Raw genomic sequence first — 23,098 nt, 5'->3', positions numbered from 1 at the left:
TAAGTAACGTGAGGTCTGACTCAACGCTGAAGAGCTGCTGCTCTGGATCACACCCAATTTGCTCCTTACATGCTTGTAACTGGCATCAGAACATGTGCGTAGAAGCAAACCCTTGTTTCCTGGAGGCAAAACTTAGACCTGCTTTACTCACATCCCTCTCCTTAACCCTGGATCCTGGGCACCACAGCCCCAGCTTCAGCTGGGTGGGTGACAGTCACTCTGCAGCATCACCTCAGCCACCCTCTGGGCAGCATTGGACCCTGCTGATATCCAATATCCTCCTCCCCTCGCCTCCCGCACGCTGCCCGGAGGCGGCCGCTTCCCGGGGAGAGAAGTCGGTTGCCTGGTTCAAAGCAGAGGGAAACTTTCTGTGCTGGCAGATCTGGGGCAGAGTTTTAAGAGTGTCTGTATTTCCTCCCGCTCCGTCTGAAGTGAGGGACATCCAAGGATGCAGCCCTCGGCTTTCATCTGCCTCACCGCAGGCATTGTGAGCTGTTCTCTGAGTCCGCTCTCCTGGCTTCGTATTTCCTGGGGTGCTTTAGAGAGTGGCTCTGGCTTTCTAAGTGCAGGGGCATTCTAAAAAAACACATATAATTTATTCCAAATGCAACAAAACCGTGGCTTTTAGTGTATCCCTTCACCTCGGTCTGCTGGGATGTAGTGGGATGGGGTTGGTTTCGTGGTGGGAAGAGGTGGATATTATGATGGGATGAGGTGGGTGCTGGGATGGGATGAGGTGGGTGCTGTGATGGGATGAGGTGGGTGATGGGATGGGATGAGGTGGGTGCTGTGACGGGATGAGGTGGGTGCTGTGATGGGATGAGGCAGAGCTGCCGGGTGCAGAGGGATATATCTGTGGCTCACACAGCTGGAGATTTGCATCTCCTACCATCCCCTCTGCAGAGCTGCCACCCTGTCCTTCTCAGCCCTTCTCCTCCCCGGGGACTGTGGGGCCCTTTTGTGGCCGTGGCTGCACATCTCGGGTTATCTCAGGACACGGGGTGCAGGGAGCAGCAGGTTTGATGACAGCAGGGACACGCATGGAAAGGCTGTGGTGCAAACAGTTGGAAACTGATAACTAGCAGCGGTGCCTTTGCCAGGAGGGGAAAAAACACCTCTAAATTTTCTTTGTTTTGATATTCAAATGCTCCTTTCCATGTATGTGCTAATGGGTATGCTGGTGTTAGGGCATTATTAGAACAAAATATTCAGATGATTCCTAACAGAATTTGTGTTTCACAAGATACATGGAAATAGTGTTGGCTTGGAAACCGGAGCAGTGTTAGGAGACTGTTTCTCCCAGGGGGTAATAACTGGCCTGAGCTGCTCTGCAGGGTTGGGGTTTTGGAGCGTGGGATCCAGGCGACTTCTCCCAGGAATCCCTGCTAGACAAAATTCCCCTCCCCAGTATGAAAGGAGCACCCTAAATACCAACCAGGAGGAGCCTCCAGTCCCTCCTACCCTTGATCCCTCTTCCTCACGTCCTTGCCAGCTTTGTGGGATGTGAAAGGCTATTTTGGAAGAACAGCTCTGCTTCTGCTCTGTAGTGGCACAGCTGAACCCGGGTCAGCATCCCCCAAGATCTCCTCCGGCTCCGTGCCTGGATTCCTCAGCTGAGGCCAGGCTGAGGCTCTTAGTTCTTCGTTCCCACTGAAATGAGCAGCAAATCAATGCAGGCCTAATAAAAGATGATTGGGAATTGCTAATAGGAGTGTGGGAGGGCAGCCCTGCCTCCCAGAGCCAAGATGAGTATGGATTTTCTCGTGCCAGGGACTGTAAATGCTTCTGAATTCTCCAGGGAGCCCTGCATGCTCACCCTCTCCCTTCACCCTCATCATTCTCCTGCAGCCTTAAAAAAGAACCTGGCCAAGGCAATTAGCTGGGTTAATTAGCTGGAGGTGGCAGGGAGGGCTCAGCCTCGGTGGGATGGAGCAAGTTGGGACAGGGTGCATGGTGGGGACAAGGAGCCCCTCGGCCAAGGGCAGGGTTAGATTGGATATTAGGAAGAAATTCCTTACTGAGGGTGAGGCCCTGGCACAGGGTGTCCAGAGAAGCTGTGGCTGCCCCATCCCTGGAAGTTTTCAAGGCCGGGCTGGATGGGGCTTGGAGCACCCTGGGATAGTGGAAGGTGCTCATGGTAGGAGGTCCCTTCCAATCCAAACCGTTCTGGGATTCTGGGACAAGATCATCTGCCCTGCTCAGAGTTTGGTCCCCATCCCACAGTACCCGTGCAGGGGCAGGAAGGGGAGAAATGAGGTCAGGAAGCGAGAACACAGTTGGAAAGATTCTCACTGCCTTGGTGCTGGGCTTCAATTCCAGCTCCTGGTAGCTGCTCTCTCCAGCTTGCCTTATTTATGGACTCACATCTCCCCCACTCTTCTCCCTCCAGCAGCCACAGTCCCAGCACCCCACAGGCTCCCCATCACCCATAGATCAGCACCAATGAACTCCCTGCTCTGCTCTGCATTCGGCAGCCAAACCCCTCCTGCCCTTCGCGTTGGTGCTGCTGGGGGATGATGTATGAAATCCAGGTCGGTTTGATTCATACGAGTTGTGTTCACCTTGCAGAACAGGCTGTCACCAAAAATAATAAACCTCCTTGTTTTAATGCCTGGAGAGGCTGTTGGACGAGCAGCAGGACAGGTTTAGATCCTCTTCCAAGGAAAAGGACGCTTTTGAGAAAGACGGATTGCAAGCCACGGGATGGCTGCACAAACGGTAAATAATAATTAGAGCCGTGTCTGGAGGCTGCGTGGGGAGCAGGGACCTGTCAGGCTTCGTGTGGCACTGATGCACCAGACAGGACAATTCCTGACCCACGGCCTGGAAGGTCTAAATGGTGTTGCCAAGAGCAGGGGGTTGGCAGTGCGGGATGAAGTGACCTGTCCCTTGTCACCCAGGAGAGAGGTGGCACAGCCCTGGGTGCAGCAGCTGCTGGTTTGTGCAGGGATGGAGACCAGGGTGGCTGCGGTTTATCATCCCTTACATCCACGGGCCTTTACCAGGAGAGGCAAAACCCCGCTGGGCAGCTCTTTGCCCCTTGATTTATAGAGTTCATCAGTTGAATTTTTCTCATGCCCTTCCCTGAGCTCACACCAGCTTCCAGGAGGTATTTTCTTTGCAGCAAATGCACCAGCAGTGTCCAGTGATGTTCTATCCTCATCTCACTCCTTTTTGGGCAGCAGCTTAGATTAGGATGCCTGTCTTTGCCTGGCATCAGACGTGCCTGGTGCCCCCAGCACAGCCTCTTGGTCCTTCTCCCTTTGGATGCGCTGCTGTCTCCTGCCTTGAGAGGTGGTGCCCAAAGCCCCATCGTCCTCCCTGTCCTGCAGCAGCCCACACGTGCACACAGCATTGAGGCAAAAAAGTATTAATGGGGGGAAAAGTTAACCACGTTTATTGAACTGCGAAAAAGGTTGTTTTTATATCCCTTTATTGGAATATAAAGACAGCTTTTATAACCTTTTAAAGGGGCATAAAAGCAGCTTGGAGACCAGAAACCTCGCTCCAGTGGAAGGCAGGGAAAGGGAAAGGGAAAGGGAAAGGGATGAGAGCAAACATCTGCCGCATTCTGTGGTCAGGAGTAGCTGGGGGGTGGCTGGAGCCGCTGGGACCCCAGGTCTGAGGTGGTTGTGGTGTCACCTCTCTCGGGGAGGTTTGGAGCCCTCGCTGCTGTTCACAGCCCTGGCCCTGGGCTGGGACAGAGTTCCTCCCTTCCACAAGTGTGGAGCCCTCCCGGGAGAGGGAGGTGTTGGACTTAATGAACTCACCTCTTCCCTCTCATTTTTCTCCCTAGTCTTCTGTGAATAAACACTGCTTTGGCTTCCTTCCTCCTGGAATGAGGGAGCAGGGAATCTGTAAAGGTCTGGCCCTGAGGCCAAGTTTGCTCTGTGACTGCTCCAGCCTCTCCCGTGACACTCAGCCTCTCTGGTGGCACTGTGAGACTTCTGGGTGGACCGGCTCCCTACCTCAGTGGCCCAGAAAGTATTGGTTAATTTGGGATCTGGGGCTGGCACCCTCATGGGTGGGATATCCTCTGTCTCCCTGATGCCTGCAGCACTTTGGGACGAGCACAGGGGTGTGCTGCAATCCCTCTCCTCCACAGCACAGGGTTCGCTGCCTCCGTGCCCATCCACATCAGCAGGCCCAGCTGCTGGTTGGGATGTGGCTGAGAGCAGCATCTTCAGATCCAGGAGGAAGCTCCTTCCACCTCTTCCAGAGCTCCTGGGCAAGCATTCCAAAAGCATTTGGCGTTGCGGGTGGTTAGAGCCCAACCACCTCCTGCCGGCACACTGCTCCCAGGACGGAGCTGGGTTTTCTCCATCCAGCAGGGGAGATGTGCCTTTTTCTTTCCCTCGTTCCCTCGGTGGTGGCTCTGACGCGACATTAAGAGAGGAGAGTGACCTTTACACCGCTCTGCAGCTCCGGGGAGGGGAGAGCCGAGCCGTGTCTGCAGCACGGGCGCCGCTGGAATGCGGATGGGTCGCGGGGCTCCCTTATCCCCTCGCCATCTCCCAAATAATCATCTTCCCGAGATAATGTTGTAGGCCTGTAAAGAGGACGGGAGCAGGAGCAGCTGCTTCTAATTTCACTTCATGGGGAGGGAGGCGATGCTCGGGGCACCCCACATTCCCGGCACATATTTTTCATCATTATAGGCAGAAATGCCAGAGCTCTGACAGATATTAATGCAGTTCACACCGGGAGAAAATCTTCTTTCCATCAGGCTCCCTGTGCAGCAAGAGGGCAGTGCCATTTGCAGCCCTAGGGAGGATGTGTTTGAAAGGTGACGTGTTTTTTAGCCAGGAAGTTTTATTCCAAGACAAAGTTCTGTTTGGAGAAAGGGCACCTGAAACCATCCCACTGGGGCCACGGGATCGCTCTTCACAGGCCTGGGTGAAGGTGCATTTGCAGCAGTGCTGGGAATTAATCTGGATTTTGGTGTAACTCAAATTGGCCTCTGCCGGCTCTGTCGTGGCTGTGTGTCACCACGGGGGTGTCATTGTCCCATGGAGCAGTTTTGGCGACCTGGGGTCCCATCCTACCCTGACCCACAATGATTCTGTGAGGTGTTCAGGCTTATCCCACAGGGAACGGCACCTCCTTGCACCCCTCAGCCTCCTTTTATTTGCTTATCCCACTAAATATTCATCAGTAACATTTAAGACAAAGGAAAGAGATAATTACAAGGGGAGAGTTTTTTTGCAGTATTAAAGGTTAACAGAATTCTTGGCATTTGTGCCTTGTCGATCTCCATGTAATTATGCTCATTTCCCAGAATTCAGAGGCGACTGTGCCTGTTAACGCTCAAAGATGGTACCCCGGGAATTAAATTTATGAGATCATTTCTCAAAATCTTCAGATTCAAACCAAGCATCTTGCTTAATGGCATGGCTATTATTAATATTATTCTTGGATGCAGAGAGCCGTCAGGGTCAGAGGACCAGTGGCAAAACTCAAACTGATACAGCAGCGAGCCCGGATTTTTTTCCCAAGGAATATACTCGAGCAATTTGGCAACTTCAGGGAAGCAGGCTGGCAAAAGATGGGGTGCTGCAAAGGTGCTGATTTGAGGTGAAAATGGGAAAAAGCCCATTTTTGGCAGCGGCTGGTGGGGGATCAGAAAGGAAAGCCTGGCTTGGAGGTGACTGATCCCGGTCTGGAGTCAGGTGTGGGCAATAGGGAAACCAGTGGCTCCAGGAGAGGCTGATTTGAGGATGCAGAACACCTGGCAGTGGGCTGGGCTTTCACCCAGCACAGCTGAGCACACTCAGTGCTTTTAAAAGTGGGATTTTAGGGGCACTGCTTTTAGTATTTGCTTTTTGTTGCTGATGGTTGTCTGAACTGAGGTATGTGCTCCTCCCCAGTGTCTGCTTCCCCTGGCTTTGTAGGGACTGAGCAGTTTTCTGTTAGGAAAGGGTCTGGGGGGTGAAACTGAGGTGGAAGGGGGGGCAAACCAGCCAGGTTTTTGCTGCTTGCTGCAGTTTAGGATGTGTGTGATATCCAGATGGGCTGGGGAAGGCTTGGCTCAGTGTGTTTTCCTTGGGACCATCCCAGGAGAAGGCACAGTGACTCTTGGAGCTTTTTTTCCAAACAGTTAATCCAGCACAGAGCCCCCAGACTGCGGGCAGAGCCTCAGGGTGGGTAGAACCTTGTGTTTTCACATTTAAGGGAGCTGTGCTGGAGCTCTCAGATATCCTTGGTGAGACCTGAGCAGTGTCTGGCTTTGCTTTTCTGCCTATTCAGCTTTTTCCCTTTTCAGTGACTGCAGGGATTGAGTTGTAGAACTCTGGGTTAATGTCACACACTTATCAACTGCCATTGGATGGATAATGGCATGGTTTGTCCCACGTCATCACTGTCCCTGGCACCTGAGCCACGCTGATCAAACACTGCTGGGGACGCAGGGTGTGTATGGAGGAAGCTTTTTGGGGTGCTCATACAGCACCATAACCTCACAAGGAAGCTGTGAGAAACAGGTTTATGTAAAATCAATATTGATTTGTACCAAGGATCGATCCCGGTTCGTAATTCTCACTGTGCCAGTGTGGCTCAGTAGCTCTTTGATCAGTTTTTTAGGCTCTGTGTAGGTGTTTGATGTTGAGTCTGGACCTGCAAAGGTGTCACTTCATAAATGTGTGGGCCTGGTTGGACTGCTGTAAAAGGCCCAGACACTGAGGGCTGGGGGAGAAAGGAGTGATCCAAAGGGAGGCCTTGAGGGCTGCTGTGCAGCCTCCTCATTCTGTGTCCTGGCTGCAGCTCTGCCTGGCCCCTCTGCAATGTACAAAGGGTCCCAGGATGGTTTGGGTTGGAAGGGACCTTAAAACTCATCTCGTTCCACTCCCTGCCATGGGCAGGGACGCCTTCTGCTAGCCCAGGGTGCTCCAAGCCCTGTCCAGCCTGGCCTTGAACACTTCCAGGGATGAGATGTTGAGCATCCTTGAGGATGCTGCCGTGTGTTAGGGCTGGCAGTGTTGTGTGGGGCACTTTGGCTTTCCTTCTCCTCCGGGGGCACATTCTGGGTTACCCGGTGAGATGGTGCAGGGAGATCAGTCCTGTGCTGGGTTTGCAGCACCGGTTTGGGACAGATTTGCAGCCTTTTCCAGGGCACCTGCTCCTCTAGCCCCTTGGCTGAGGCTTTGGAGCTCAGCCGGGGGTGCCCTGGAAGGAGTTAATTCGTGCTTGAAAATTCCAAAGTCCCTGAGCACGACGAGAGCAAGCGGCAAACCCGAGCCCAGCAGTTTTTTAAAGGGCAAACAAAATGTTCCTTTTTTTACTGCGAGGCTCTTGGTGCAAAATGCAGGCAGAGCAGGGCAGCGTGGCTTTAGGGGAAGGCTCCCAAAAGCACATTTTATCTAAATTTAATGGGATGGTTACTGTAAGTTTATCTAAACTGCAGTTAAATATTAACAGCATCTCTAGCAGGGATTAATGGGGTCTCCTGCGTTGTTTTTAAACACCGTGAAGAAGGTGCCGGGAGTCCCTGGCCGCCTCCAGCACGAGGGATCGAGGGCTGAGCGCCCATGAGGATGCTGCTTGCATTCCAAAAACTGTCCCAGAAACAGCCCTGAACGGGCGATTTCTCCAGCTCGGAGAGGGAATGCCTTTGGGGCGAGAAGGGCTCAAAACGGCTTCGGCCAAGTAAGGCTCCCAATCATTGTTCCTTAATTGGGGCCACCGTTAACGAGGGGATAAATGAGGCAGTGAGCGGAGCTGGAGCCCGCGTCCTTTGTGGCTTCGGTGAATGGTTGAAGGCACGGAGGGCTCAGCAGTTATTCAGGAAAAGCTTCCCCCGGACTCGTGTGTCATTCACCTGACTAATGCCAAGGAAATTAAGCACTTTTTGTGCAACTCTGAGCTTATTGGAGAATAATGTGGTATGCGATAGCACGGCTGGCGTTATAAAATCGTGTTCTCATTCGGAAGGAACGAGAATGTCTCGAGCATAAATTCTGTTTCTGATCATATTTGGCCATTTCAGATTAAAAATAAATTTCCACTTTGGGGCTATAGATTGCCATCTATCAACTCCCTGAAAAGGAATTAAAAGGAAAGTCTGGCTGTACGAATTGCCTTGCTATGACCTACTTATTGAAAGTAGTTTTTTGTTCTCCAGGAATGAAATCCATTGGTGTGGGGAGGTGTAGGATTGTTTGGATATAGGTCTGTAGGACGGGAGGGGGTCTTTAACTTGGACCTGTAAGCAGCTACGATAAAATAGAATCGTGCTGGATACTTGAGGAAGGAGGAAAAAATTCGGCAATGTTGTTGTTTTCCTTGATAGAGGAACTTGAACTGCAAATTTGCATCTGATTGTCGGCCCTTGGGACCACTCAGATCTGCAGATTAGCTGCTCAAGGCTTGGTTTTGCAGGAAAAGCCTGAGTTTGCGACAGTGTTTGCTGGGAGGGTCCTGCAGAAGGAGTCGGGGTCCCTTGCAGCGATCCAAATGCCATCATTCTTTCCTGTGGGATGTTTTTGGGACTGACTTGCTCCCTGCTCTGCCTCCTCGCCTCCTCCTCCCCAGCTATCGATAGAGGTGCTCCTTTGGGAAGCAAAGCCCCAGGGTCTCGCTCCTTCTAACCCCTTCTCCATCCAGGCTTTCAGCATCCTCCCCTCCAGCTGCCACCCCTCTAGGGGAAAATCCTTCCCCTGGCTCCATCCTTGATTCTGCATCACTTCCCACCCGGTCCAGCCCTCGCTGCTTCTGCTGCCCTGTTTGTGGTCTCTGCCAGGAGAGGGGGGCCTTTAGCCTTGCTGGGAAGGAGAGGAGTGAGATGGATACGGAGATAAAGCTACACCTCGAGTGTGCTGTGCTTGGCTCGCTCTGTTTGTCTCCTGCCTGTTGCTCGCAATGAGGAGGGGGGAAAAAAAAAAAAAAAAGACTTTTTACCTAAGTAGGAAGAAAGGGAAGAAGCTGAAAGCGAGAGGCTGCTTGGTGCTTGCTCAGATGGGCTCAGCCCGCGTGCAGCAAACTCTGCTGCTGCTGTGGTCAAAACCCAGTGAAGGAAAAAAGACTCTCTCATCCCCAGAGGAGGCTACAAAGCTCTCTTTCTCTCGCTCCTGAACCTTCACAGCTGGACTCAGTTGCTGGCTCCTCTGCTGCTGGAGCAACTGAATTATTTAAAGGAACCTTGATTTGGTTTTCTCTTTGCTGTTTTCCCGCGTCGTGTTTATTGTCTATAGATATTTTTATAGTCCGAAGCAATTACAGCTGTCAGAAAAGAGACGAGCTGTGACAGGCTGATTTATATGTACATTGTATGTATGCGAGGGAGGGAGGGAGACCAGGGATTCTGCCGGGCTTTAGTATGCAGGAGCATATTGGATGTAAATTCCTTGGGATTTTCAAACAATGCTGCTGATGATCTCCTAACAGTGGGCCAAATTCAGCCTTGGCAAGGGCTGGAACAGCTCTGCGGGTTACATTTTGCCCCAGCCTCACACGCTTTCAGTGCACGGAGGTGTTTTTTTTTCCTCATAATTTAAGATGCTCCTGGCGATCCGGGGCTGAATTCCGTGTTAAAAGGTTAACTGGCTGTGGTTATTGGAATCCCTCTGGTTTTGCTGACAAAGGAGTTGGTCTCTGCCCATTCAAAGGAGCGGCCCCACAAAGAGCAAGCTCTTGTGTGATGGTCCTGCAGGTATCCCAGCAGGGTCCCCATCCTGCCAGGGGTGCCTGGATGCTGCAGCAACCAGCAGGATTGGTGTATTTTATTCTTGGCTGTCTTGTACACCCCAGTGCAACAACACAACCCTGGACAGAGTCTTTTTTCCCCTGCCTCTGATGCAGTGAGGTTTCAGAGACCCCCTCCCATGTAATTTCTGGCCTCAAAGGATCTGCTGAATGCAGCGTTCCCCCCCCTCCCCTGCCAGTTCAGACAGCCAAATTCACTGCAGGGATTAAAGCCCTTCTGCCAAGAGCTGGGGAAAGCTGCCGTTTCCTCTGGGAAAACACAGGACTCGAGGCAGCACGTCCCACCAGTGCTAAATTCAAGGAGCAGAGAACCTTCAGACAAGGAAAAAGTAGAGAGTCTTGCAGAGCAATCCCCTTCTCATATGACCAGTCAGCATGCACAATAATAATAAAGCTTTATTTGATGGAGTGTTTCCTCTGCCCGGCACAGCTCATAATGTTTTAGAGATTAAATAGCACAGTTAGTGAATTAAGCAGTAGTTTACAGGGGATTCGGAGACTCCAGGGATTAGTAACGGGCTATGGATCCTTTCACATCTAGGTCACCAGTTTGAATCCCAGCTCAGGTTGCCAGCAGCGAACTCAAAAACAACAAAAAAACCCACCCCATGTTGGTGCCGTGTAAAAGCTGCCGAGCACACGGTGGGGGGATGGAGGGAGGATTTTTGGGTAAGGCAAAGCAGGGAAGTCATTGGGCACAGCAAGAGGGGACACCTGGTTTTCCCTGGGGCTGGACTGCTGCAGCTGAGGGGTTTGAGGGGTGCAGCACCCCGAAAGCTGTGGTTTGACTGCTGCCTCCAGGACTCTTTGCTCTGAGGATGCTCCCCGGCACCTTTTCACCAGCGTGGAACTGTGCCTGGAAATATTAATGTGTTTAGCCACTAGCGGAGGGAAGGAGGAATTACTCGGCATAAGCAAATGTGATATTTGTTAAATTATGAGCTGATAAAAAGTATGCGGGGACCGTGCTTGCGGCTGGGGAGGAATTTGCCACTTAAGCTCACGCTGTGTCTGTGAGGTGCAGAGGACCAGGAGGACACGCTCCTGCCTCTCCTCTTCATCACCTGGCTGGGGGGGAAGGGGGGGATATTACCCGTGCCTCAGTTTCCCCTCCTGCACAGCGACTTTGCCGCCTGGGAGGGGAAAGGTGCAGAGGTAGAGGAGGGCAAGGGGGAGAGTAGCGCGGTGCTGGCTGCGGGACGCAGGTAAGCGCGGGGGGAGAGAGAGGAGAAAGGACGGGGGTCTTGACATCCCCCCGAAGAGCGCGGCGCGGCGGGGGTTAATGTGCGTGTTCTCCTGCGCATCCCGCCCCGCTGCCGCCCGCCCGCCCGTGTGCGGGGCTCGGGCCGTGCGGGAGCCGAGGCGCCGGGCAGCGCTGGAGCCGCTGCCATGACAACCCCGGGGATGCTGCCGGCCGGGGCCGGGGTGCTGCCGCCGCCCCCCCGCGCCCTCCCCGCCCGCCGCTGAGGCCAGCCAGGGGCTCCGGCAGCCTGACATCCCCGCATTCTGCATCCCGCCGTTCTCTCATCCCCATCCTGCATTCCGGCATCCTGCATCCCGCCTGGATCAGCCCCCCGGCAGCGGGGCGGGAGGAGAGGAGCTGCAGGGCATCCCGAAGGCTTTTGCCCGCTGTGCCTTCTTGCGCCTGGACACCTTTGCTAGCTCGCCTCGGGGGTGTTTTTTGGGGTTTTTACTGGTTTTTGGACTGCCCCCGCCTCGGGACAAGCGCGTGGGAGTGGGGTACAGCCGGGCCCCCCCGGCGCCTCCTCACCCAAGTGAGCCTCGGACTGCTGCCCGAAGAACCGGCTCGCCCAGCACCTTTGCCACTTCTCCTCCTCCTCTTCCTCCTCCTCCCCCCGGCCCTCCCGTCCTCCTCCCTCGCCCGAGGACAGCGGGACTCCCTCCGATGCCGCTCGGCAGGCTCAGCGCTCGCAGCCAGCCTTGCCGGGGGCTCTCCTGATCTCCGTGGAGCTCCGCAGCGCTCGCCCCGGTGGTTTTGCTCCCCCCCATCCCTCCTCTCCACCCACCCCTTCCCCCTTTTCGCCTTGTCGGGTGTGTTTTTTGCCTGTTGGAAAAGTCCCCGCTGCCCAGGATGGGGGTCGGTGGGTGCTTGGCCCTGCCCTGGAGGTGCCTGGTCGTCCTCTGTCTCAGGCTGCTCTTCCTTGTGCCCGCAGGAGTGCCCGTGCGCAGCGGAGATGCCACCTTCCCCAAAGCCATGGACAACGTGACAGTGCGGCAAGGGGAGAGCGCCACGCTCAGGTAGGAGCAGCTGCACTGGGGCCTTGGGGGGCTGGGGGGGGTCCTGCTTGCATGGTGACTTTGGGGACGTGACTCAGTTTCCCCGTGGGGAATGCGCCGCGTCGGTTGGCGATACAGGATGGCACCGGGCAGCGAGCTGAGAGATTGGAGTGCCAGGGGACTGGGCTTGGGGTCAGCCCCCCCCCCCCCCGCCCCCCAGTTGTCTCTGGGAAAGTTATGGGGGATGAAAAATAAAGGAATGTGATTCCCTTTTGGTGCCCTGCCCCACAGCAGTACGAGGCAGGGGCTCAATTCCTGCTGTCGGTAGCACGGCTCGGGCACTTTGGCTGCGTTCGGTGCAGGCTAATCCTGCTCTGCTCCTGGAGTGCCGTGCCTGGGGTGTCTTCATCCGTGTCAGACCGCCCCAGTCTGGGGAAAGGGGGAGTTGTTGACCCCCTGGTGTGGCTTTGTGCCTTTTTCTCATGTCCAGACCTGCTGGAATTGCAGGACGGGGCTAGCTCTGGGCAGGTGGATGCTCAGCTCCCTAAAAATCCTCTTGCTCCAGAGGCAGGGGGTTGCTGCTCCCTGCATTCACCCCGCGGGGAGGGGGGAGATGGGGGCTGGGCGTTGCACCAGGGTCCTGTCTCCTGCAGCAGCCATGCGAGGGGTTCAGGGGCTGCCAAGGAATCCGTAATTTTGCTCAGCATAACTTCTGGGACATCTTATGCCCAGACACTCGTCCCCGTCCTCACAGCAGATGGGCGCAGTCATCCCAGAGGATGTTTGATGGGGACATTAAAAATCAAAAGCCAGGTTTTAATTGCAGCGCTGGGAAGCGGTGCTTGCAACTCCGGCATGCTCGGGGGCGACTTTCCTCCTCCGGAGCATTGCATAGGTGACACCAACATCTGCGGGGCCAGCTGGGTGTGTGCGGTGACACCGCACTCCTGCTTTACGCCAGCCAGTGGAGAAGGGCCAAGCCAGGGCAGAAAAAAAGCCCCGGGGGAATTTCAGCAGGAATTTTCTTGCAACTCAGTTGTTTGCAGCCAAATCTTGTGTCCCCCTACAGCCCTTGAGCGCTCCTGGGAGGGTGGGAGCTCTGTCGTGGCTGTTCCTCTGGGTTTGTCTTGCGTCATGGCACGGCTGGGCAAAGAGGCTGGAAAACGGGTGGCAGAGGGTGGAGGACAGAGTGTCTTGCTTAGGAATTTGCCTTGCTGAGCTTGGCTTAAAAAAGTAGTAGCTCCTTTTCTTTCCTGAATCGCTGTGTTCTCCCAAGTGCCAAAAATCCTACAGATCCTGCTGTCAAAGAGGGAGGGGTTTGGGTTACTGGGGGTCTGGGCAGTGAAACACACGGGGGGTGGCAGCAGCTGGGTGGGTGCTCTGCAAACTTACGGGAAGAGGCCCTGGTGAGGAGGGCCTGCACGGGGTTTGGGGCACAGATCAGGGATGTCAATCCACACCGCGGATCGAGGTGCTCTGCCCTGGCACTGGGTGGTCGCCAGGTGTTGGAGGAGAACAAAGGGAAGCCTGGGTGAGTCAGCAGGAGGGATTCCTTCCTTCTGTCGGGGAGGCTTCATGGGAAGGGCGACAAATCCTGCCCCGGCAGGTGGCTCTGGGGGGGGAGGGAGGGAGGACAGCGATGTGTCATCATCCCAGTAGAGCTGGGAGCCGGTCTGGTGGCCCTTGGCAGGTGCCTCGTCAGTACAGGCATGCCCCAGCAGAGAGGCACGTGGGCTTTGGGATAGGCAGCCTGTGCGGGTGCCATTCCCACTGTGCTGATGGCATTCCTGCTGTCGTGCCCCTGGAGCAGGGATTGCTCTTGGAAATTAATGGCTTGCTGCTACCGCCAGCTCTGTGCTCTGCTTTGGTGGCAGAGAGGGGCAGGAGTGTGTTTTGCCTGGGCGTTGGAGGTGTTTTCCTGCTGGTTTGAGGTGGGAGCTGTTGGCCCAGCAGGCAGTGGGACATTGCTGCATCCCCTGGTCAGTCCCTGTTGTGCTGTGCCGTGGCAGGAGCTGGGAGGAGCAGAGCATGTGAAAACCAGAGGAAATCAAGGAAGCATGAATCTTCCTGCCTGCTCCCCTCCCGGCCCAGCGTGCCCATCGATCTGTTGTGGAGGAGTTAACTTGTGCAGAATAGCAATGCTGCTACAAAGGCTCTGGCAGACCCCAGCGATGCTCCCGGCCACCTCTTGCCCAGCCCTGCATGGGTGGCAGTCAGGGATGGAAAAAAAATCAGGTCTAATCCAATCCCGCTCATTTCCATGCAAGGTGGGAGGGCGGGGAGCTGCAGCCAAGGATTTGGAAGGAGAGATGTTTCTAGAGGTCCTTTCTTGGTGTTTCACAGATGCCTAAAGGGAAGAACAAACTCAGCAGCAGAAGTTGCCGCTTCTCTGGAGCGCTTGGAAAGTCCTGTCCCCCCCCTTCCCAAAGGAGAGGCTTTGGCTGTTGGAAATAGGTTATTTTATTGGGGTGGCGGGTGCTGAGGAGCTCGAGCAGCAGTGCCCTGCCAAGAGGCTCTTTTCAGCTCTGTCCCTCCAAGCAGCGGGAATTCAGTGCCAGAAAAAAAGCTGGATTGAAAGCTGCAAGGAGACTTCTCTGTTGTAAAGGCTTTGCTCCCTACAATCCACTGTAGGGAATCAGCTGAGGACCAGAGACGTGGGAGATGTTCGGATATTTCCTTCTATCTCGTGATGTTTCTGCTGGAGGGTACAGACATGTCCTAGGTACCAGTGCTTTAGATCCCTGTATTAAATTTAAATCAAGCTTTAGATGTTGGGTTAGAGCTGCTACCTGGGATAGGAGAGGGGTAGGATTTACTCCTGGATGTGGGAATAAGGAAAGGGTTTGAAGGTGTTGTATCCCACAGTTTGGTGGTTTTACTGATGGATGCGTTGGTCCTGCCTTTGGGGTTGCACTAAGGATTTGTGTGCAGGTGAAGGTCGGAGCTTTCTGTCCTTCCTTGTGTCCCCAAGCCCAGATTGTGAGGATGAGGCAGATCTTCATCCCCTCCTACCACATCCAGACAGCTCTGCCCTCACCAGTAGCGAGTGGCTCATGCTGGAGAGGACCCATCCTGAACTTCCATGCAGTGCTTGAACTGAGTCCAGGCATCGCTGGGACCTTTGGAGCAGCTTTCTCGGCACCAAAACAAATGGCGTGATTATGATTTCGCTTTAATTGGCATCAGTCAGCGCTTTCCACGGTGAGGCTCTGACGTTCCCATCAGCAGCACAGGCGCCTGCATGGTGTCCCCTGAACCCACCTGTGCTCCTCTCTTCATCTCCTCTGGTTTCCTTGGCAGGGTGATGCAATGCCTTCATTTGTTCCTCTCTTTGATTCCAACACTAAAAGTCAAATCTGAGTTAAACAGGAAGCAAAGCTTTTTTTAACCCTGATGTTTCCCGTGGTTTCCACTCATGCTTTGAAAAGGGCTATGAGCTTTGCCACTGAGCTCTGCCGTGCTTTACCTAAGCCTGTTTTGCAAATTTATTTGGCCCCTGTTGTGCTCTTGAAATAATTTTGGAGAAATGATGACTTGGCTGCGAAACAAAACAAAGTCAAGCATGTTTGTTCGGTGGGTGCAAACAGAAAGTGCTTGTTTGCTAAGCAAAAAAGACTATTTCTCAGAGATGGGTCTGTTTTCTGTGACTCTTTGCTGCCCCATCTTTTCCCTTTTATTCACAGGAATTTGCCTTGCTGTGTTTTTATTGTGTAATAGAAAAATAGGAGTGGTCTGCAGTGGGTAAATGTGGTGTGTTCCAGCACCCAGGTCCTGGGGGAGCCTCTGTGCCTCCCCCAGTGCTGCTCCTGCCAGGGTTTGAGTGAGGGTGATTCTCGCTGAGGTTTTGGGCAGCTGCCTTTGTGGTTTGCAGTCAATGAATGCAGAAATCCTGTGGGGGGAGGAAGGCAGGGGAACCCATTCCAGGCTGTCTGTGCCTGGGAAAGCTGTGCCTGTAGCCTCGGCTGAGTCATGGGGGGTTCATGGGGGGCTCAGGGAGCGGTGCCCAGCACAGGGCTGGGCTCCTGGTGTGAGTAACAAAAGCCAGACAGGGCAGAGGATGATGATGAAAGGGGCCAGCCGTGATTGCTAAACCTCCTTGGGTGACTGCCCAGCTCTGTGTCCGTTTTGCTCCAGGCTCTCGCTCCCACTCCGAGCTGCAAGAACCCCACTGAGGGAGTGTTGCTCGTCCACCCTGTCCCACCAGCTGAGAACACCCCAAGTTAGGTGTTCCCATCTCCTGCCCTGCCCAGCCAACTCCCCCTTCCCTGCACAACCACCACATTCTTTATTTCCAGATCAGTGCTCATCTGCCTCTCCAGGGCTCAGACCTGTGGAGAAGCCATCCCATTCCGATTTTCTCCAAGCCCCATGCCTGGTAGTTTTCATCCTGCTGCCATTATTTATTTCAGAGATTCCTGGTTGCTGGCCTGCCCACTTCCCTGCCTACTTCCCAAGCCCAGACTGGTAGCAGATATAGCTGGAGAGGCTGCAGAGACCAAGGTGTATTACCTTTGCTTTTCTCAGTTCCTGAGCAGTAAAGGAATCCTGAGCACCTGGGATGGGCTGGGAGCAGCTTCTGGCAGTCCTGTGGGGATGGGGTGAGGATGGAGCTAAGCTGCCTGCTCACGTCTTAACGACCCCAGTTTATTCCCTGACTCTCCAGTATCCAGCACCTTTGCCCTTCTCCTTCAAACCTCTCTCCTTTTAATGCTGAGGCTTAGGGAATGAATTCAGGGCTGTGGTGACCCCTCCTGTATTAAGGTGAAGAAGGAGCAGAGTGTGTTCTCCTACATCCCTCATGGTGCCACTTCACCCCTGCCTCTCTCCCTCTCTCCTCTTCCTGTTGTTGCTGGGTTCTCCTTCCTGGTCAGGGTTTTGTCTCCACATTCCTGGGGATGCCCTGTGCGAGAGGCTGCAGGAGCCCCACGTGCAGCGTTCGCTGTGGTTTGTAGCTCGTGAGCCGATTGCTTTGCTGGCGATGGCACGTTTCTGAAAGAGGAGTTTATTACTAAAGTGACATGTCAGCAAATCTCTGCCACCTTTCTCCCATCTCGGAGATGGAATCAGCTTAAAGTGGTGAAAAAAAATTGTCATATGCATGGATTATTCTCTTTTTTTTTTTTTTTCCTGAGTGCAATTTCCATCTGAGATGAGACAAGCTCCTGATTGCTGTGCCAGAGGAGGGTTTCCCTTTATAGCTTGCCTGGTAGCGCTGCTGCCTCTGGTTCACTGGAGCTGGGGTCTCCTAGGGGACAAGTGTGCTTTTGTGGAGCTGTCATCTCCATCCTGGGTTAAGCACCTCGCATCTGGAAAGGCTGAAGTCAAACAGACTTTACCTTGGGATGGGGAAAGGAGGCCAGAGCAGCCCCACAGGTGGCCAGTGGAGGGGTGCTGCAGTGGTGTTTCTAGTGGTTAAGGCAGGCTTAGGAAATGGATTTTCAGTTGTCAGCCCTGCCCTCGGCTCCTTGTGTGATGTTAGGTGCCCTCCCAGGTCCTATAAATGTCTTGATTCGTGCACAGCAATTGCAATGCTTCCTTTCTCTGCTCCATGAGTCATCTGCTTGCGTTGCAGTCTCTTTGTGGCAGGATTCATCCCTCTGCAAGGAAAATGCTAAAAGTGTTCTACTGGAGGGCACCAGAGGTGTCCACCCATGTCCTGCCCTTGCTTGGGGTTTGAAGAGGTGACTGGGAGCGTTTTTTTGGCTGGATATGCCAGGGAATTGTCATTTCGGGGGTACCTGGTGTATGGCTGGGGTACTGCAGAGCTGCTGGGAGGGTGGATGATTAGGTGGGAGCTGAAGTAAAATCAGGGATATTGGGACCTGGGAAAGCAATGCACCTGTGGGCATCACAGCCCCAAACTCTGCTCTGAAGCTGCCTCACCTTAATCATGTGCTCATGTAAGCCTTGGACCCGAGCGCTTTTGGGTGCCAATCCAAGGGATGGCACCTGGCCTCATCTCTAGCCTTTGGCTGTCCTGATGTGCTGTCCCACTGCCACCCTGGCAGAGCCCTTTGTGCCATGCTGCTGCTGGCACTGCAGTCCTGACCTGGCAGCTCCAGCTGTGTGTTAACCGAGCTGGGTGGGCATGTGGGTCATCTTCAGCTTGCCCAAGTCTTTGTCACTTCTGTTGGCTTTGCTGGAGTTACTCCGATTTATGCTGTTGGAAAAATCCTCCTCTTGATGAGACAGAGTTGTTTTCTTCCCCCCAGACCTGCCAAAACCTGCCACTTTGAACTCGGACACCCTTATTTTCCTTCAGGAGGAAAGAGGAAAAAATCAGGGAGGAACTAATCTACGACCACATCAGTGGGAGCCTGGGCTAATAGAAATTGTAATGAGAATCCAGAGCCAAACAAACAGGCAAGTGGGGGGAAAATGCAATCCCACCGATGCGACAGAGAGATTTATGCCAGCAAAGGGGCTGATCCAGTGCTCATTAATGTCACCACGAGTCTTTATCCCAACTGTAATGGACTGGGGATCAGGTTGGAAGACAGCATTTCAGCCTTGCTGCAATGTGCAGGCTGCTAGCGGGTTGTGTGTGGAATAGCAATGTGGAATTCCTTCTCCTTGGGGTTTGCTCGTTGCATGTGGCACCTTTGCAAAGCAAGTGGGAAATACCTTCTGCTCTCCTTGGGTTTGGTTTTCCGAGGTGCAAGGCTGTGAAGGAGCCAAGTCTGAGGCTCAGGCTTGGCTGTCTGGATGCTGCAGCGTCTGCTGAACCGCCAACAGCATCTCCATCATGAGGATATTAAAAATCCTGGTTTAAATAAGGATTCTTCAGCTGCTGGGGAGTGGTGTTGGCTGTCACCACCACAGCCATGCTGGGAAGCATCCTTAGTTTATGTGCAAAGTGAGGAGGCAGATGGGCGGGTATGGAAAATCTGCAGGCAAACTTGACTTTGAGGCTGGATTCTCCCCTGGAAAAATCAGGGAGGGGATTATTGAGACAAGGTCTGGAGAGCTGAGCCTGGTCTGAAGGTGGGGACACCTTTGGGGACAGTGCTGAATAGGAAAGGACACCAAGGGTCAAGCAGGAGACAAGCGAGTCCAGCTCTGCATGTCAATGAGGACAGAGTAAATAAGGGATAAAACCACCTTCCAACATGAGCAGCTGGTGAAATATCACAGGATTTTTTTCCCAGAGATGGGAGATTTTGACCGGCTCTGTGCCTGCAACCATAAATGGCTCTGACACCTGTGTGTGTTTTATCAGACACATGCAGAGCCCCGGCCATGATCCAAACATTCATTACTTGGGATTTTTGAGTGGTTTTTTTCCCTTTTTTTTTCATGGTAGGATCATTATTTTCGCAGCTTCACATCCTCAGTTCATCAAAACCAGCGTGTTTTTCAGCCTCATGGTTTTTACACATCTCTAATAAGAAACATGAGAGAAGCTGTTGAGAGAAGCAAATTCTCAAAGGTATGAAAGGAGAGCAGGGCAGCTCCAGGCTCGGAGACACTTCCAAATCTCAGGATGCTTTGGACTTAGAAATAGGCACAGCACTAATATTTGAAGGCGTGTTTGGGTTCTTACCCTTCAGTCCCCAAATTCAGTCAATTATATGTGTAGAGCTTTATTCCTTAAATAATATTAAAAAACCATAAAGATAACCTTAAGTATTCTTCATCCCTTTTCCTCTCTTACAGTCCAGCTCTTGATGAGCTCAAAGGAAGGGTGACTGAGATGAAAATTCAAGGAAGTATTTTCCAAGTCCTTTTTCTTCCATTACTACTCAGCAGGAGCTGGGAGAGCACCTGCTTCTACTTTCATTCAAAAATTCCAGACTTGTATCATTTGTTAAATAAGAAAGCACCTTCTTTTTTTTGAAAAAAAATTCAAACCCAGATATTTTTGTTAAACAATCCATTTCTTTCTTGTGTACCTTGACTGGAAAGGATTTGACTTAGAATTCCCTTATGGGGAAGAGGGCAGGTTTGGGTTTGCTTGGAAAAACAGTATTTTTTTCCTTTTATCTGAGTTTGTGAGTTCAGTGAAGCATCTTGGCAAATGTTACAGGAAGTTCTCTGATGAAGCTAAAGCAAGGTTTGGGGTTAAAAATTGTTTTATGGGAAATAGGGAGATTCTGATTTCATTCAGTCTCAGAATGAAAGGGAAGAATTTCTGGACACACAGAGTTTCCCTTGAGCTGAAAATGAACCTTTCCCTACTCACCTCTAAACTGCTTTACATCTTGGGTCAACTTTTTCATCAAACTTCATCTCTGCTATTACTTTCTACTGTTTGGAAGAGCTGCTCTGTTTTGAATCAGATAAAGTTTATATCGAATGATGTTTTCCAAGGCCAAATTTCCAGCTGGCCAAGGCACGTTGCGACCCTGTTTGCTCTGCAAACTTGCACAGTGTGAGAGTCAGGGCAAGACGTGGCAGTGTTGGGAGGGAGCAGTTTGGAGGTTCCTCGTGGTGTGTGTGTGCAAGTGACGTGATTTAGTCCTCTACAAACATGAGGAGCCAAAGGTCTCTATTGGCCTTGACTTGTGGAATTGAAGAGTCTCTTCCCTCTCTTGCACTCTGTGGCAGGGTGGATATGGGGGTCGGTCTCTCCTCAGGAGTAATGAGCGATAGGACAAGAGGAAATGACCTCAAATTGCACCAGGGGAGGTTTAGGTTGGATATTAGGGAACATTTCTATGCCAAAAGGGCAGTCAAGCACTGGAATGGGCTGCCCAGGGCAGTGGTGGAGCCATCATCTCTGGAGGGATTTAAAAGCCATGAGCATGTAGCACTTGGGGCATGGCTGACTGGTAGCCTGGGGGAAGGGTTGGAGTTGATGGTTTTAGAGGTCATTTCCAGCCTAAGGAATTCTGTGGTCGGAAAGTCAAAATCCCGTCTTGGGTTGTTATTGCTTCGTCATGGAGGTGGTTGGTCTGGGGAGATGCTTTCACTGGTGCATATCAGCTGGGCTCCTAAATTTCTCCAGTTGTCCTTGTCTCCTGGAGGATGGCAGCTGCAATTTCCTTGCTGGTTCCAAGCCAGCAGCTTGCAGACTGTTGACATTGCTCAGCAGACACGGGGCCTTCACCTCAGACACCTCTGTGAGTCTGAAAAACAACACAGACATTTTTGGCCATCCAGAGGTGCTCTTGGTGACCTCCATCCATTCAAGTGGCACTGCCTGAAGTAATCTGAACTACTGAAGGGATCACAGGGTGGTCAACATCCTCTTGGTCCTTCTAGGAAAGACTGAAGGCTTGGTGGCCGTGCATTGTTTGGAGGAACTTCATCCACCTTGTTGAGACTGACCCTCTGGGGTCGGTGGGAGTTGCAGGATGATCCCCTTGAAGGTTTGGTGGGAAGGGAAGGAGCGAAGGTGCAGTGATGCTGTGAGTAAAGGGCTGTGCCACCCACGCTGGAAAGGGAGGCTCTTGAGAGGCACCGTGGGGCTGTCGAATGAGCGTGCCAGGGACGTGTCAGCTCTTCCTCTCAGCTTCCCTCTGCAGCGCCAACTGTCAGTAATTTAACTAACGTTTTGTAAATAAATGTGGCATTCGGACAGCTGTCACCGTGCCTGTTATAAACACTCCCTTTGTCACTAAAAGCTGGCAGTACTGCTCCGTTTCCCCTGCAAATGCAGCCACCACTGCCAGTTAGCTCCCAAAGCCAGGGCTGTCAAGGAATCACATGCCGGGCGGTGGCTGGGAGACCGCGGCTTCGCACAGGGAGCCCGGTGAGGCACTGCCAGGGCCTGGTGTGAAGGCAGCTTTTGCATCTCAGAAATAAATAAATGACCTGAGCTATGAGCAAGAAAACCCATCTGAACGGTGGCCATAGGGCTGGTTCCCAGCCAGGAGCCCGGGCGGTCCAGCTGCAGTGCTGGTGGTGGCACTGGTTCTGCTGCCATGTCATCCCAGCTCTGTGGGAAGCACAGACAGGATGAGAGGGGGAGCTCAGCCAGAGCCAGGGTTTGATGTGCCAAGGGAGCGATTTGGCACAGGTATCGCAAATGCTTTTCACTTTGACCAACCTGGTCTAGTGGAAGGTGTCCCTGCCCATGGCAGGGAGTTGGAATGAGGTGAGCTTTAAGGGTGCTTCCAATCCAAACCATTTTGTGATTCTATGAAAAGTGGGCTCCTCGCTCGTCGGGATTTGGTTTTGGTAAATTTGGGGTGTCTGAGACTGGTTGGATTTGAGTGATGACATCAGCCCTTTCAGGTCTGCCCTCTGCCCATTGGTCTTGCTCAGCACACTTGTCATATCAGGAGCAGATTCCACACCCTCAGGCACTCTGGATGCTTCTCCTCCTACAGAACAGGACTGGCACAGGGTGCCCAGAGAAGCTGAGGCTGTCCCTGGATCCCTGGAAGTGTTCAAGGCCAGGAAGGACGGGGCTTGGAGACACCTGGGGTAGTGGAAGGTGTCCCTGCCCATGGCAGGGGTTGGAACTGGATGAGCTTTAAGGTCCCTTCCATCCCAAACCATGCTGGGATTCCATGAACCTGCCTGGAGAAGGGATGCTGTTTTGTTTATCTTTGCGGGGAACTCTTGATTCTTTGCTGCTTTTTTCCTCTCATCTTTCTGGGACCTGCAGCTCCAAACACCCTTTCCCTGGATTTTCTGTCCCGGTGCTGGGTGGTTTAACTTCCAGCAGTCAGCACCTACGGCCTGGCCATGCTGCAGCGCTGGGTGATGCAGACAGTACAGAAATCAGCACATGACATCTCTCTCCCTCTAAGCTGCTGTAAAATTAGCTTCATCTCAAGTGGCAGAAAATGATCATATCCTCGCTTGAGGGCGATGAAGAATATTCCTGAGTCACTGCTAGTGATGAAACAGGCAGAAAATCCAGAGTGATACACAGCTGCCCACTCAGTTCTAATCGCTGAGGCCATTTGCTGCTGCAGAGCCTTAAGACACAGCTTCCTCCTCCTCTCCCTCCCTTTCATCCATCACTCCCTATAGCGGCCAGGGCTGCAGATCCCAGCAGGAGCAGAGCAATTTCCCATCCCACCAGCAAGGCTGCAGGCTGTGAGCAGCATGTCCTCCTTCCCTGTTCCCCTGAGATGGGAGGAGGGGGTCAAAGCTTCCCTTTCTTAGAGGAATCGGAGGAAAAAGATGGAGCCTATGCTCCTCAGGTCTCCTCCTTCTACACTGTGATCCTGCAGTCTGGGAAAAACTCTTCTCTGAGCTCATCCTCCTC

At 52.9% G+C, this 23,098-nt stretch overlaps 1 protein-coding gene across 5 annotated transcripts in view; it reads left to right on the top strand.

Annotated features, from left to right (window-relative positions):
* LOC121667538 (protein CEPU-1) overlaps nucleotides 1-23,098 on the top strand; it is a 352,366-nt gene that overhangs the window by 200,994 nt on the left and 128,274 nt on the right. For 2 of the 5 annotated variants that reach the window (XM_042034291.1, XM_042034293.1), the window contains exon 2: nucleotides 11,871-11,955. In XM_042034291.1, coding sequence (XP_041890225.1) covers nucleotides 11,871-11,955 — 85 coding nt within the window. Of the gene's footprint in view, nucleotides 1-11,395; nucleotides 11,472-11,593; nucleotides 11,956-23,098 lie in introns of those variants that run through there. The other 3 variants (XM_042034292.1, XM_042034290.1, XM_042034294.1) reach the window with 2 other exon arrangements.

The sequence above is a fragment of the Corvus kubaryi genome, unplaced genomic scaffold (assembly GCF_017639235.1).
Source record: "Corvus kubaryi isolate FWS band 111438036 unplaced genomic scaffold, C.kubaryi_AGA036_p1.0 37367, whole genome shotgun sequence".
NCBI lineage: Eukaryota > Metazoa > Chordata > Aves > Passeriformes > Corvidae > Corvus > Corvus kubaryi.
The sequence above is the reverse complement of the archived record's forward strand: the minus strand, read 5'-3'. Positions and strand labels throughout refer to the sequence as shown.